The 14371-nt window shown below is 39.3% G+C and overlaps 1 protein-coding gene and 1 pseudogene across 1 annotated transcript in view; one reads left to right on the forward strand and one right to left on the reverse strand.

Annotated features, from left to right (window-relative positions):
- Positions 1-14137, reverse strand: part of Ca8 (carbonic anhydrase 8) — an 88799-nt gene extending 74662 nt beyond the window's left edge. Inside the window, exons 1-2 of the mRNA XM_046460534.2 lie at positions 13755-14137; positions 12480-12671 (exon numbers count right to left, since the gene is read on the reverse strand). Of these exons, the coding sequence (XP_046316490.1) occupies positions 12480-12671; positions 13755-13854 (292 nt within the window). The 5' untranslated portion in view covers positions 13855-14137. The remainder of the gene's footprint in view (positions 1-12479; positions 12672-13754) is intronic.
- Positions 1490-3991, forward strand: LOC124103868 (mitochondrial inner membrane protease subunit 1-like; annotated as a pseudogene).
- Positions 14138-14371: the final 234 nt, after the last annotated feature.

Raw genomic sequence — 14371 nt, forward strand, 5'->3', positions numbered from 1 at the left:
GAACAAGAAATAAAAACAGTATCTATAAGAAAAATTGATTTTGATTTTTCAAGTAGACAAAGGCAAGGTGTATGGCCATTAGCATCAGATCACCTCACAGGATTTCAATGTTCTTGCTCATGTTTTACCTGCTTTAGGTCACATGACAAGCCATAGGGGTCAGTGTTATCATCCCCATGGACAAAAGAGAAAGATTGGCTAAGAGGGACAAAGTGTGACCTGTCATATTCATCCAGCTAGCAAGCCCAGGACCAAGGCCCAAGCTGGAATCCCCTGGCCTGCGTCCTGGGGTGACATAGAGACAGTATCTGGAAGTGTGAACTATAAATGAATCCTGGAAGCCTAGATTTCTGAACTGCAGCTCCTACTTTGAGAACTACATTTCATCTTATTTTCCAAGACAACCCCCAAAAATATCTAAATACATGGATCAAAAAGGTTTACACATTCATAGCTACGGTGCAGGCTCACTCCATCTTCCTCTTCAATAAACATCACATGATGGGGACTTAAAAATGTGTGAAATGTTTTACTTCAAATAAATGTCACAGTTTCTGAACAATTTTCTCACTTCCTCCTTTGCCATAGCTGTCCAAACTTGGTCTTAAGAAAAATCAGGAAGGAGACCATAAGTCTACCCTCCACACATTACAACCCAACCCAGAAAGAAAAAACAAAGAGGGAGAGGATTTTCCTGCCTCACAAGGCATCCCAGCCCACATCAGCAAAAGGAGCAAGTACACCCTTCATCACAGACAGCAATGACCCGACCTGGGGCTTCAGCCAGTGAGTTCTGCAACCCTCTACTTTTAAAAGGCAGCAAAAAAACTCTCTTAGAGGAGGTCCAGCTCCATGTTGCACAGAAAGAAAAAAGTGGCATCAAATGATGCACATATGAAATGGGAAAGAGGATTTAAAAAAATCTTCACCCCATACACTCAAGCACATGCTCTCTCTCTAGCTCTCAATCTCTCTCTGAAACTAACTGTTAGAGAGCGTTATCCCAGTACTTTCTTATGGAAATGGAAGTCATAGCTAATCCTAACAGTGATTTCAGGGAACCCAAAAGAGATCCACCTTACAAAACTATATTTCCCATCTGACTTCCCAATGCCCAATAATTCTTTAAAAGCCATAAGGTGTTTAAAGCAGGGAGATAAGCCTTTTATTTGAAATATCTAGAAATTCAGGCTACACAGATCCATGTTTTGATAGGGAGAAATTCAAAGCCCCAAGAGGGGTCATTTATAAATGTTTTCTGATCAACTACTATCCTGTGCCAAGCACTGCATGAATCACACACTGATACATGATACAATGATACACATACAAAATCCCTGACCTCATGGTTCTTACATTCTATTGAAATGTAAACTCAACGATTTATGAAGATCAAATTTTCCTGCATATTATTCGGTCTCTACATGACAAGTTTATTAGTTGCAAAGTTATTATGTTCAATACAATTTCAACGAAACAACAGATCCTTATGGATCTTACATTCTATGAGGCTGAAGAGAAGGGAAGCTCTTTGCCCAGACCTGGTCCTCCAGAGAGAGGGGACAATGAGGTGGCTTTCAGCCCGGAATCAGGCTCTGGGTATCTTTCATTTGCTACAGATGAATAATCCAAAGTTAAACCACACTAAAATCATGTAGCTGTACAAAGCCATTAAAAAAAGGACAAATATGGAATTTAGAGTTTTATGAGGTGCCAGGTAAAAGCACTACCTGTTCATTCCCCAAGAGTGATTGTTTATAGACTAAAAGTAAATTGCAGCTCACTTTTATCCATTTGGCAACATACTCTTAAAGTATTATTCTCCCTCTTTATAGCTTACATCTTTTTTATAAAGAAACCAATCATCCCAAAAGGGGTGCTCTTTTCCTACATGAATGAATATCAAATTTTGCTGAATGATATTTGGTTATTATATGGCTACTTATTAGTTATGTTAACATTAGACTCAATAAAAGTACGATGAAACAACATGCTAAATATCCTTAAAATAACAAATTTGTGAAAAGAATTACATAATAAATTGATGTCTTTGCTACTACCTCATTTTCTTAAATGCTCTTTAATAGCATCGCTATTAAGCTTATGAGACTTAAAAAGAGAAGTTTCCCAGAAGAATCTCCTGCAAAATTTGAGAATCACAAAGAGACTCGGTGTATGTACATTTACCTAAATCTAAGCTTCTATGATCTTTTGTGAAAAACAAATTTTCCAGATAATTTGAAGGCTGATGCTCATTTCACTTGAATTTGACACAAGATAACTCCATCCTGGTCCTGTGCTGACCACTGAATATACAAAGTAAAGGGATCCAGTCTTAGTACTAGCCAAGCATTCAAACTGCTAAAGAAATCACACTTAGTAGTCCAAGTAGGAGGCATCAGGGACAGGAAAGGAATGTGGACAGATAGTAAGAGGGAGCCCAGCCAAGTCAAAAACAAATGGGGATCAGGAAGTTGGGGAGACTTTCTGAAGACGACAATAGCTATGCTAAGTGAAAAAGTGCAACTAAAGCAAAGAGAAGAAGCTTAGAAAGGCTTAGGGTTGTGAAACAGCATAACTTTATTCCAAGAATAAATAAAAAGAGAGGTAACCAACAGTCAGAGGCAGGTTCATAACATGGGCCCCAGAAGGAGATTTGCAGCCTAGGAGCTAGAATTTATCCTGCAGGGAACCATCGAGGGCTTCTGTGCAGGGAACTAACAGGACTGTCTTTGCATGGTGAAATGCGACTCCAGGGTCTGCACACACATCAGAATACCAAAGGGCAAGCCTCACCAGTGAGAAAGCTGCTGCTTGGCCCAGGTGAAGACGGCAGGGCAGGAGACAAAGTCTGCTAGAGCCAGACGCCAACCAGAGGAGAAATGCCAGCCGGTCCCTGACACATCCCCTGAAGGACCCAAAGGCTCAAACACTTTATTCTTTATAGGTCTAAAGATTTTATAACCTCAGATAAAATATATGTATGTCTATCCACACACACACACATACACGTATATGTATACACACACATATATTCAAGCTCTTAAACATTCCAAAAGAAATATTTGTTTTTAGCATTTTAAGTCTTTAAAGCAAAGATCAATATTTTTTACTCTTCTCATTTTTTAGTATATAGTTCTATTTCATATAAAGAATAAATATCTTCAGCTCTCAGAGAAAGGCCTGTCTGAATCTTGTGTAAGGATCTCCCAGGAGTCTTTGGGGTCAGAGGAGTCCAGAAACCATGGATCACCCACACAGGCTTGAAACATGCTTTAGATTGTTTTTCTGTAAACCCTGCAACTACCCTAAAAACTGAATGTGTTGTGGAACAGACCTATTGCCAAATGATGGCAGAACTGACACAGAACTGTGCATCATAGTACTGTGGGCAACACCTTTCAACTTGTTGGCTGTACTATTTAACATGGCTTTATGAGCCCATGATAATTGGATATGCTGGTGGTATTGTAATGTGCTCCAGACCATCAGTGGGGCTTTCAATTCAAAATCCAAAAACTGTCCTGCAGAAAATCTTAGCCAACATTGTTATGGTATCCAAAGAGATGCTACTGTGATTGCAAAAAGCCCAAGTGACCCAAAATCAAACATTGGTAAAAGAATGATCTGTTTGAAAGAAGACAAAATCCTCACTACTAGTCCATCAGATTTCTTTAAAAGCCATAATTATGCACCAACAGGCAATATTTAATTAGAAGGTGATAATCTACAGAATTCTAAAAATCCAGGTTCTACAAACCTACTCTACCTGGATGAACAAGAGAAGGAAACTTCTTTAAGATTTGAACTCTGAGCGATTCTGGATTTCCATGTGACAGCCTAAGTGGCCACAGATTTTCTGATGACTGGAAAGCATTTATTTTTATGACTTACCTATTCAAGTAAATTGATGACAGCTATTGAAAACGTGTACTTACCAACAAACTACTTGCTGTGCAATATATGTATGTGTATCCACACATACACACATACATGTATATGTATACATACACATATATTCAAGCTCTTAAAGGCAGAGATCAGGGCTAAAGGTGTGGCTCAGTGTTAAGAGTATTTTCCTTGCATTCATAAGGTCGCATTCATGAGACCTTCCATTTGTTCCCCAGCATTAAAAAAAAATAGAAATCATAGCAATAGCATGGATAGTAGGTCAGTTGGTCACACTGGGAAAAGTGAAGCAGATTAAAGCAACTGTCCAGGTAATTCAAGTTCTCCAAATAAATAAGATAGTCACAAAGAAATTTAACCCTGACCTCTCATATAAATAAAAAATTTGGAACCTCTTCAGCAAAAACAATGTCAAAATATCTTTGACAACTCCATCTTTGCATCAGCAAGGTTGCTAAGAAACACCATAAAAAGGTGTCACATTTTGGGGGAAGGGTGTGATTAATAATTATCATCTGGCCTAAAATTAGTATTGAGAATTGTAAAAGACCCAGAAGTAAAATTTCCTAATTAAAGTTTCTATAATAAGTTTCCACAAAGGGAACAAATGACCTATCCTGAACAGCAAATTCTCCCATACTGATGGCCCATTAAAAATGTCATTACTTTAACATATTCCTAATAGTCAGATGGAATCACATGCTACCGCACAGGCCTGGGCAGTCCCCCACCTTCTCACTACCTAAGTATCTAATCACTCAGGCTAGAAATATATACACCAGTAACAATCATCAACTGCTTCATTTTCTGTGGTATCAGTTACCCATGGTCAAACACAACTTGAAAATACTGAACGGAAAATTCTAGAAAGAGAGATACATTCACATACCTATTATTACAGTATATTTTTGTAATAGTTCTATTTTATTATAATTTAAAGCTGTTAATCTCTTACTATACCTAATTCATCAATTAAACTTTATCATAGGTATATAAGATAGAAATAAATAATATATGTAGAATTTGGTATAATCCATTTCAGGCATCTACTGAGGGTCTTGGAACCTAACACTCATCAATAAGTCAGGATTACTATAATTTTTATATTTTTACAACTGTATTTTTGTATTTATGCTACTGTTCATACCATAAATATGTTCAATTTTAATTTGTCTATGAACCTTAAGTGTTAAGATTCCTACATACAATGATTCACCTGTCCTACTGAGAAATAAAATGACACATAGGGCAGCCTTAATAAACTTTAATACACTTAATAAACCTTAATAAAATTCCAGGAGATAACAGGACCAATGGTGTGGTCAGGTCACCCCCAGAACACAATGATTGGTTCAACTCCACATTGAGAGGAACTCAGCTGCCTTAAAATATGCTCAGTGTGGAGGTAAAGACAAGGTGGCAAGATCCAACAGGCGGACACCTCTAACGATTCTTCCCTCTCCCTTTTCCACATGGCTAATTCCTGGAGTTCTATGAACTGCACCTCAGAAATCTCTGTCACCCCTCCTTTTCCACTGATCCTGTGATGGTTTCGGTCTTGGGTAATTCAGTCTCTTGCACTGAACTTGAAACTAGCTCCCAAATCTCTCTCAGATACCATTTCATTCCATACTGTCACATTAATTTTCCTAAAACAACATGTTAATTGTGAGTTTATTCTACAGGAAAAAAAATATATTGTACTCTTTAGAGTCTGTTCAGGGCCCCTCATAAATGTGCTTCAACACACCCTCTCTATTACATTTCCCATTACCTTTACCATTTCCTTTTACCATGAGTCTTCCCTCCTAGCTGTACTAAAGGATCTTCCTTTCCTTACACGGTCCAGATCTGGACCCTTCCCACATTCATGTCTCTTATGCATGCTGTCTCTTCCTCCCACCATGTCCATATGCTCTTCACCCATTTGGGATCATTTCAAAATATTACCTTCTCCACAAACCATTCCCTGATCCTTCCCACTCAAAATCATCTTTCCCTGTATACCTATCTTCCATGACCTTCCAGTGTAACCTCCCAGAGGATAGGTATGGGGTATGATTTAGGTTTACCTTACCCAAAGTAATATAACTCCTTGCATATGGTGAAACAAAGATTGCAAGCTCCAACCTTCAGGGCCATAGGAAACCAAGAAACATGCAAGACAGGTACACATCTCCAGCTTCTCCTGGCAATCAAACACCTGGAAAACCAGGCATGCTCTCCGCAGCTTGTCTTTTTCCCGCGGTCTCCTCCTGGCCATGCTGACTCCCAACATCACAGATGAAGCAGAAAGTCAGTAGCTATTTTCAATCTTCTCCTGCCTGGCTGCTGACATTTATAGTGTCTGTCTAGCTCTTAGAGACAAGTCCATTTTTAACTACTATTAATGATTTTTGAGGGATGAAGGACCATCATATCAGTTGAATGATCAAAATACATGTCTTCAAGGGAAAAAGGTGGCAACTGTGTGGTACCATGACAATGGTCAGTACTTTAATGAATTTTGTGTGGAAGTACAATTATATTTATTCTATGTAGGTCCAGAGTCCTAAAATAGAAAGCAACAGGAAAGATGACAGAATTTTCTGAGTTTTGGAATTGCTCAAATGCAAAATGAATTTCCGTCCCTAAGCTGTTCAAGCTGATGCTCCCAAACCTTGCCAGATGGTTTGAGAAGGGAGACTGATTGACTGCCCTACTGGGACCTGTTTCAAATGGAGAATCTGTGACTGCAGACCCTTTCCTAAATGCATTGACTGTCTGAATAAAGTAGCACACACTCTGTATGGGAGTGCTGCTTATGGAGTGCATGCAACATAAGAAGAGAAGAAGGTCAAGGAGCAAATCCTGAGGAACCCCATTATTTAAGGATCATAGAGGATGAAGACCTGGCAGAAAAGAGGCAATCAAAACTAAGAAAGGTCAGAACAGTGTGTTTCACAGCTACCAACATGAGAGGAGTTCCAAAATTTCAAAGGCAGCAGAGGTAACGAATGCAGTGAAGAATACTGAGGTGCCCATTGGATTTAGGGGACATTAAGGTCACTGGTGACCTTAGTGTGAGAAGTTCCAGCAGAACTATGGGTAGTTGGATGGAGCAGCAAGCACATGCTCATGAAATGCCTCAAATTTAAAGTAAGACCATATCTCCAAACCAAGCTTTACTTTGGCAAGTATACGCATTTAAAATATGCTACAATTGTTGTAACCCTTTTGGGTAATTCTCTATGATTTTTTTCAGATGAACACAAAGACCAAAGGAGGAGGGAAGGAGAAAGAGGGAGGGAAGAGAGGAGGAAAAGAGCTAAGGTGAGAGGGAGGAAGGAAAAGGAAAATCTAAGGATCCCAGGCCACTGACAGTCTCAGGTTTCAGCACAGTGGTGTATACAAATTTGGCCTTAATTTAAAAAAAAAACTGTGCATATAAAATGCATTTTTTTAATTTAAAAAGACAGTGCACTGCATTTGAAGGGGGCACCTCCAGTTAGACAAGGAGGGCTGTACTCCAACATTTATCTTCCCTCCCTTCTCCATCCTCACTAAACTAAAAGAGTGAAAATTTGCAGTAGTAAAATGAACAAGAGTAGAGAGAACAGCACACAAATGCAGAAAACAAAAACTGAACAAACAAACAAACAAAAACTTCAGGGAGCTGTTAAGTGTCCTAAAAGATAAATGATTGAGCAAAACAAAAGCTATAAGAAGGGGAATCCCACAAGAGGTGGACAAGTCTATCACAGAATCTGGTTGCTATGGTTAGATGCTTGTGCCCTCTCCCGAACACAACAGCATTAAAGCTAGAAGTGATCAGGAGGTAATCAGGTCATGAGGGTTCTGTGCTCATGAATGGGATTAGTGCCTTACTGGGGTTCCAGGGAGCCCATTCATCCCTTTTTGTCTGTCTGCCACATGAAGACACAGCCAAGAAGTGTCATTTATGGAGAAAAGAGTGGGCCCTCTCCAGACACCGAATTCATCTGCACCTTGATCTTGAACTTCCCAGACAAGTCTGAGGTCTTTTGTTATAGCAGCCAAATGGAGTAAGACACCAGGAAAGAATTAAGAAGTACAGGCATTAGAGATTTCAGGATGTGGAGGTACAGAATGGGAAAGAAAAAAACAGAAGGTAGATTTAAATTATTTAAAAAGAACAGTCAGGCCTCCAGATCTCATTCCCCAGGGCCAGGCAGCTACCATTCACCTTCCCTGACAAAGGATGAAACAAATGTGAACATGCCAAACAGTGCCACTCTCCTGTCTGGGCCAACAGTCAGAATGTGGGCAGTCAGGTATGAGTCATCCCCCAACCCAAAACACTACCAAAAGGCAGATAAATTCCTAGAAAGTGTCAGAACCTACAAAACCTTCTCCACATGGGCAGGTCCTTGCTTGATCGCATTACCAAGAAGTCAACGCACACCTCAATCCCTGCTTATATGCAGAGTTTACAGACCACTTTTTTTTAATATTTATTTTTTAGTTGTATTTGGACACAATACCTTTATTTTGTGTATTTATTTTTATATGGTGCTGAAGATCAAACTCAGGGCCCCGCATATGCGAAGTGAGTGCTCTACCACTGAGCCACAACCCCAGCCCTTATAGATTACTTTTTAAACTCATTCTTAAATAGGAACAAAGAACCAAAATCACTAGATGTTTGATAAACACCTCCAAAATAAAAGAGAGGGACAAAAACAAACAGAAGAAGGAACCCACAATAAACAGACACACTTGGGACTCAGGAAAGGAGCAATACAGAAAAGGATGAAGAAAGAACTCACATTCATGAAATACTGGATTCCGGATTTTAAAAAAATTGAAATATTTTTTCCCTAAAATCAGCACCTATTTTTAGAAATTAAAAATGAGAACCAAAAAAAAAAATAAAATAAAAGTTAACAGAAAAACTGAAAGGTATAAATTGGGAAAATCTAGCAGAAAGCAGACAAAAAAGGTAAAGAGAAAGGCAGGAATAAACAAATGGAAAAAGAAAAAAGTTAAAACATATTCATGAAATCATACAAGAAATATAAGAAAATTTCTGAGAAATAAAAGACACAATTATTCTGGTTGAAAGGACTCAAAAGGAACCCAGCAGAGAGTCAGGGGGAGGGGATCAAAAAACCACACCACACTAAACACTAAAAAAAAAAAAAAACACCATATGACTTAAGTCGAAAAACAGATGGCACAAGATCTTTCCACTGCAAGACTGGAAGCTAGAAGGCAATGGAGTGATGATGTCCAACATCAAATGACACCAAAAAATATTTCCCAAACCAGCACCATCCCAGGCAAATGCAATGGAGTGTGAGGTATAATAATGACACCTTTGCAAATACACAAAGCATCCAATCATTTGCCCTTGATGTGCCCTTTTTCTCAGGAAGTTCCTGGAAGATGAACATAGGCGGGAACAGACCAAGAAACCCCCTAAAATGACAGAGCAACCCCAAAAGAGGATGACAGATGATACAGCCTTCAGGAAACATGGGATCCAACAAAGGAAAGAAAGGGACTTCAAAGGTACGAGGTCCTAGTAGTGCAAGTGATGGCCTTAAAGGAGCCTTGGAAGCCAGCAGTTCAAACAGGAAGAACAACAAGGAGCAGAAGAAAGGACAAGGTGGATGGAGGACAGACTTGTATGCTTCTGTAGGTACTGAGAGAAGATCTGTGATCTGTCAGAGTTTGAAAATGAATTTATGATAAATAAATAAATAAATAAAGGAACAAAACCACATTAACTCCACGAAAAAAAATATACATTGTTTGATAAAGGAAACAGAATATAGTCTTAGCTGTAAATAATAATAAAATCACTGAGAACTGATTTAAATATAAATACAATTGAAGTATATGAGGACAATAGGGGTAGTGAAATTACAAGAGGAAAGAATAATAAGAGAACTGGTTTCATCTTCCATGGCAGGACATTCGAAAATATCCTAAGCACCAGAGCACAACAGGATAACCACATTATTAGGAAATACAAAGGTAACTACATGAGAAACAGCTAAAAAGGTTCAAAGCAGTTGTCACTAGAGAAAAGAAATTGCAGTGGGGAGGGTTAGAGCACTAGCAGAGGCAGACAGAACTATAATAATATTTGGCTATTTAAATATGTCTGTATTCCATTTTGATTAAAAAAATTAAATGAATGAATGACAGGTAAAGAGAAAGGGCTTACAGACGTTTTCTTTAAGAAGTATAAATACTCTAGCAAAAAAAATAATCTACTGGTCAAGAAATATATTTTTAGTTAATTTTTTTTTTTTTTTGAGTTTGCAGAAATACTGAAAGGGAAGAAACCATGAGGAAGAAATCATTAAAGTAGCAGGAAGGTGACAGAGCATCGAAAGGAAGAAGGTCTCCAAGGAGGAAGAGAATAAGTGCAGCCACATCAGCCTAGACAGAAATACAGAGTTCTTCCTCAGTGGACAGGGTAGAGGACGCGGGAAGGAGGAAAGGAAAATAGGTAGGTGAGGAAGAAACATCTCATGGCTAGATGGTGGAGACATAGCCTGACGTCTCTGCATGGGAATGAAGTAAAGAAGTAAGATCCTGAAGGCACCTTAAGAAAATGGCAAGTACAGGCTGGGACTCAGTGGTAGAGCACTCAGTGGTAGAGCACTGAGTGGCAAAGCACCTGATTAGCACATAGGAGGCCCTGGGTTCGATCCTCAGCACCACATAAAAATAAATAAAATAAAGGTATTGCATTCAACTACAACTAAAATATAAATATTTTTTGGAAAAAAAAAAGAAAGAAAGAAAATGGCAAGTCCTGCCAGTTGTCGGGGTGCACATCTATGATCTTAGCAACTCAGGAAGCTAAGAGAAACCCACATTTGAGGGCAGCCTCAGCAACTTAGCAAAACCCTGTCCCCTGTCTCAAAATAAAACATTAAAAAGGGGTGGAGAAGGGCTGGGGTTGTGGCTCAGTAGAGCACTCGCCTAGCACATGCAAGGGAGGCCCTGGGTTCGATCCTCAGCACCACAAAGAAAAATAAATAAAATAAAGGTATTGTGTCCAACTACAACTAAAAAATAAATATTTTTTTTAAAGCGGGGTGGGAATATAGCCCAGTGGTGAAGCACCTCTGTGTTCAATCCCCAATTACAAAAAAAAAAAAAGAAAGATAAGTCCAATTTGATGAGTAAATTTGATTTTTGATTTTCACACTCATTCAATGTGGTATTTGTACATTATCATTTTCTATGCTTCAATACTTTATAAAAGATTCATATCATGTTTACACTAGAGCTGTTAACAATGTGTTTTCACCATGACTCCTCAAGAACGCTCTTATACATTTGTATACAACCAAACTCATCATGGTGCCCAACATGAAATGACTTTTTGTTGTATGAATCTATAAACATTTATTTCCAGAAGTACAAATGGATATCCCATTCAGACTGTAGGCAGTCAACACATCATATCATACACATGTACTACCTTAAAGTATTTTTATATGCCAGAACAGTCAGCATTCAATAACTTTACCATATACTTAAAAATAATATCTACTGTCCCATCATAGATAAACCTTCCCCAAAAAAATTCTGACTTAAGTTTTCTATGTCTCATGACGAAATATATACAAAACGAAGGATCTCTTAGGGTGATGCCCCCATGTTGACTATCAAAACAACAGGGAAGACTACATGGATCTACAGCTCTCTCATGGGTTCTAACTTAAACCTCAGAGACATTCATAATCAATAAAAAATCCATAGTTGGAAATCAATACCTGCCATACCTAATAATAAATCTAAACATTTTATGGCTTAAAGTATCAAATTTGTTGATTTGAAACTAATTTAAACACAATTTCTGTTTATCACGCATATCCTAATATTTCAAAATACTCTAATTTTACATTCTTTCCAAGAGGGAAAGATAGTTATTTTTTCACTACAAAAAAACATGATATTAATGCTAATTTTTAAATAAATCTGTTTATACTCAAAACTGATTTCCTTGAAAATTACTCTTTTTCCACAAAATATTTCAGATCCATCTCAAAGAGGTTCAGGTATAGAGGGAATTTAAAAAATAAATAAAAGCAAGAGCTTCATTTGCCATTTAAATGTTTTTAGTTTTTTGAGGATTTTTAGTGCTATTAATTAATGTTAGTTTAATAGAGACAACTAATTTGCAAAGTCTATCTCCAGTGCCAGATTATGTCAATGAGTTCTATCTTCAGTTTCACAAAGTTCCAAAACAGAATTATAATTATCTAAATGATTTCAGCTAATTAACAATTTAAAACAAAATATAATTGGTACACTTTCCCTTATATTTCACAAAGTTCACAAAACTAAGTTCCAGTTATATTACATGAAAAAATACTAACAAGTGAAATCTTCATAATTTCACCCTTTTAGCCTTTCAGAATTGTTTCAGAATACCCCCCCCAAAAAATGTATTTTATGATATAAAAAGATCTCCTGAAAATAGAGCTTTGTTGGCTGTACCTTTAACATACAGTTAAATCAGAGTCTACAGCTTCCTAATGACTTCTAGTTTCAAGAGGGCAAGAACATGTTTTCTAAAATACCTGATTTGGACTTCAGAATAACCTGAATAGTATGTCCATCATTGGTGACTTCACAGTCCCGGCAGACCACGTAATTTGGAGAGAGGCGGACATCCAGCAGGGAGGGGTCATACCTAGCTTCTCTTGAATTTAGGTTAATAGGAGACTGGTATTCCCCGTTAGCATCAGGAAACACCAAGCCCCACTCAACACCTAAGGACACAATGAAAAGAAAAAAAAAAAATCAGGAACAGGTTAAGAAAAAAAAAGTAAGTTAAAGTAAAATTTAACATGTGAAAACTAGTTTAAAGTCTTATAACTTTTGATGTTATGAAGAGGATTTTGACTACCACAGCTCTACAAATGAAATATGGTGTATGTGAATTTTTGCACTCATTATATAAATGAGCTGATATTATCAAATACACATACAAAATCCTTAACTAATGAATTTGTTAAGACAATCTGTATTTTGTCTACATAGATATAATAATTAATGGCTCTAGAAAATTAAAGTCATCTCTAAGTGACTATACAAAAAAATACCACACACAAAAAAAAAAAATTCCTGGACTCTTTAGTTCAATTATGTTCAGGACTTAGGAAATAACCTGGAACTTTCAACATGCTTAGTGAGAGCCAAGAACTATCACTGTCTTATCAGAAATGCAAACTCAGTGAAGTGTGCATAAGGATAACTAGATATACATAAATGTACTCCTTCCAAATATTTTACAATTAAAACTGTACATTCTATATTTCAGTATATGTAGTAAACATCAGCGCTAAAGGTGAGCTATTGAGAACCCTACGTCTTCGGGGATAAATTTGGGAAACTAAATTTCTCTTTGATAAAAAGTCAACCCCTTCTCCCAAGCCCACAGATCCAGTTTGAAACTTAGGACAAGTTTTCTAAAGACTTGAGCGTTGTTACTATCCGTCATGAAAAGACTACAAAGCAATAAATAGTTTCACTGCCATCTCAAAATATTAATATGTACCGCGACTCTTCTTGGCTACTCTTTTAAGTCCCCGCTGCCTGGCAGCAGCAGGTGCGAACCATAACGGGGCAAGAAGGCCAAACACCTACACCCTCCCAGGTCACGAACCTGGGCGGGCGGCAGCAAAATGCAGGCGGCGGGCACGCCTCCCTGAAGCGCCTCTAGCCCTGAAAGACTGCAGTGCCCCCGTGAGAAAGTGTGGACGCGCGCGACAACCGCAGGGCGCAGAGCCACGCGCTCCGCGGGACGCTAACGCGCCGACCCGTGCCCGACACCCAGACGCGTAATGGGTTACCTTCCTCGTAGCCCCACTCCACGCCCTCCTCCTCTTCCTCTTCATCCTCCTCCTTCTCTGGGAAGGCGACGGTATCTTCGATGAAGCTCAGGTCAGCCATAAGAAAGTCCCTGGTGTCTCAGCTCTCTCTCTCCACAGGTGACTGCGCCTGGGCAGGACCAGCGCTCCGAGGTGCGCGTGGGAGTGTGTGTGTGCGCGCGCGGGGGCGCAGCGTGGTGTGAGTGTGTGCGCGCCGCCGTGGGCGTGGGAGCGCGTGCGAGAGAGTGTCCGCGGGTGCGGGGCGGGCGGTCGTACAGCCGGCCCGGAGCTTTGCAGCCACCAGCCGCGCAGCGCGCCTGGACTCTGGGTGCAGACGGGGAACCGCGGCAGGACTGGGAGCAAGCGACCGGCGATTTATAAACCCGGCTGAGGCGTGTCTGCACGCGAGGATCCGCCCCCTTCGCTCAACGGCCTGGGGACCCACAGAGCGAACTGCAGGAAACAGGGCTTCGGGACTATGGACGAAAGCACAGAAGCAATATGGGCACCCCACTTCCTCTCCGCGAGGTGGTCCCCACCACCCCCGTGTCTTCTTTTCAAAGCCCCCCGCGAATCTCCTAAAGTCAGCCCTCGGGGAC

Source organism: Marmota monax, unplaced genomic scaffold (genome assembly GCF_021218885.2).
Source record: "Marmota monax isolate L192 unplaced genomic scaffold, Marmota_monax_Labrador192_F-V1.1 WCK01_AAM20220418_F8-fsc00063, whole genome shotgun sequence".
NCBI classification, from domain to species: Eukaryota; Metazoa; Chordata; class Mammalia; order Rodentia; family Sciuridae; genus Marmota; species Marmota monax.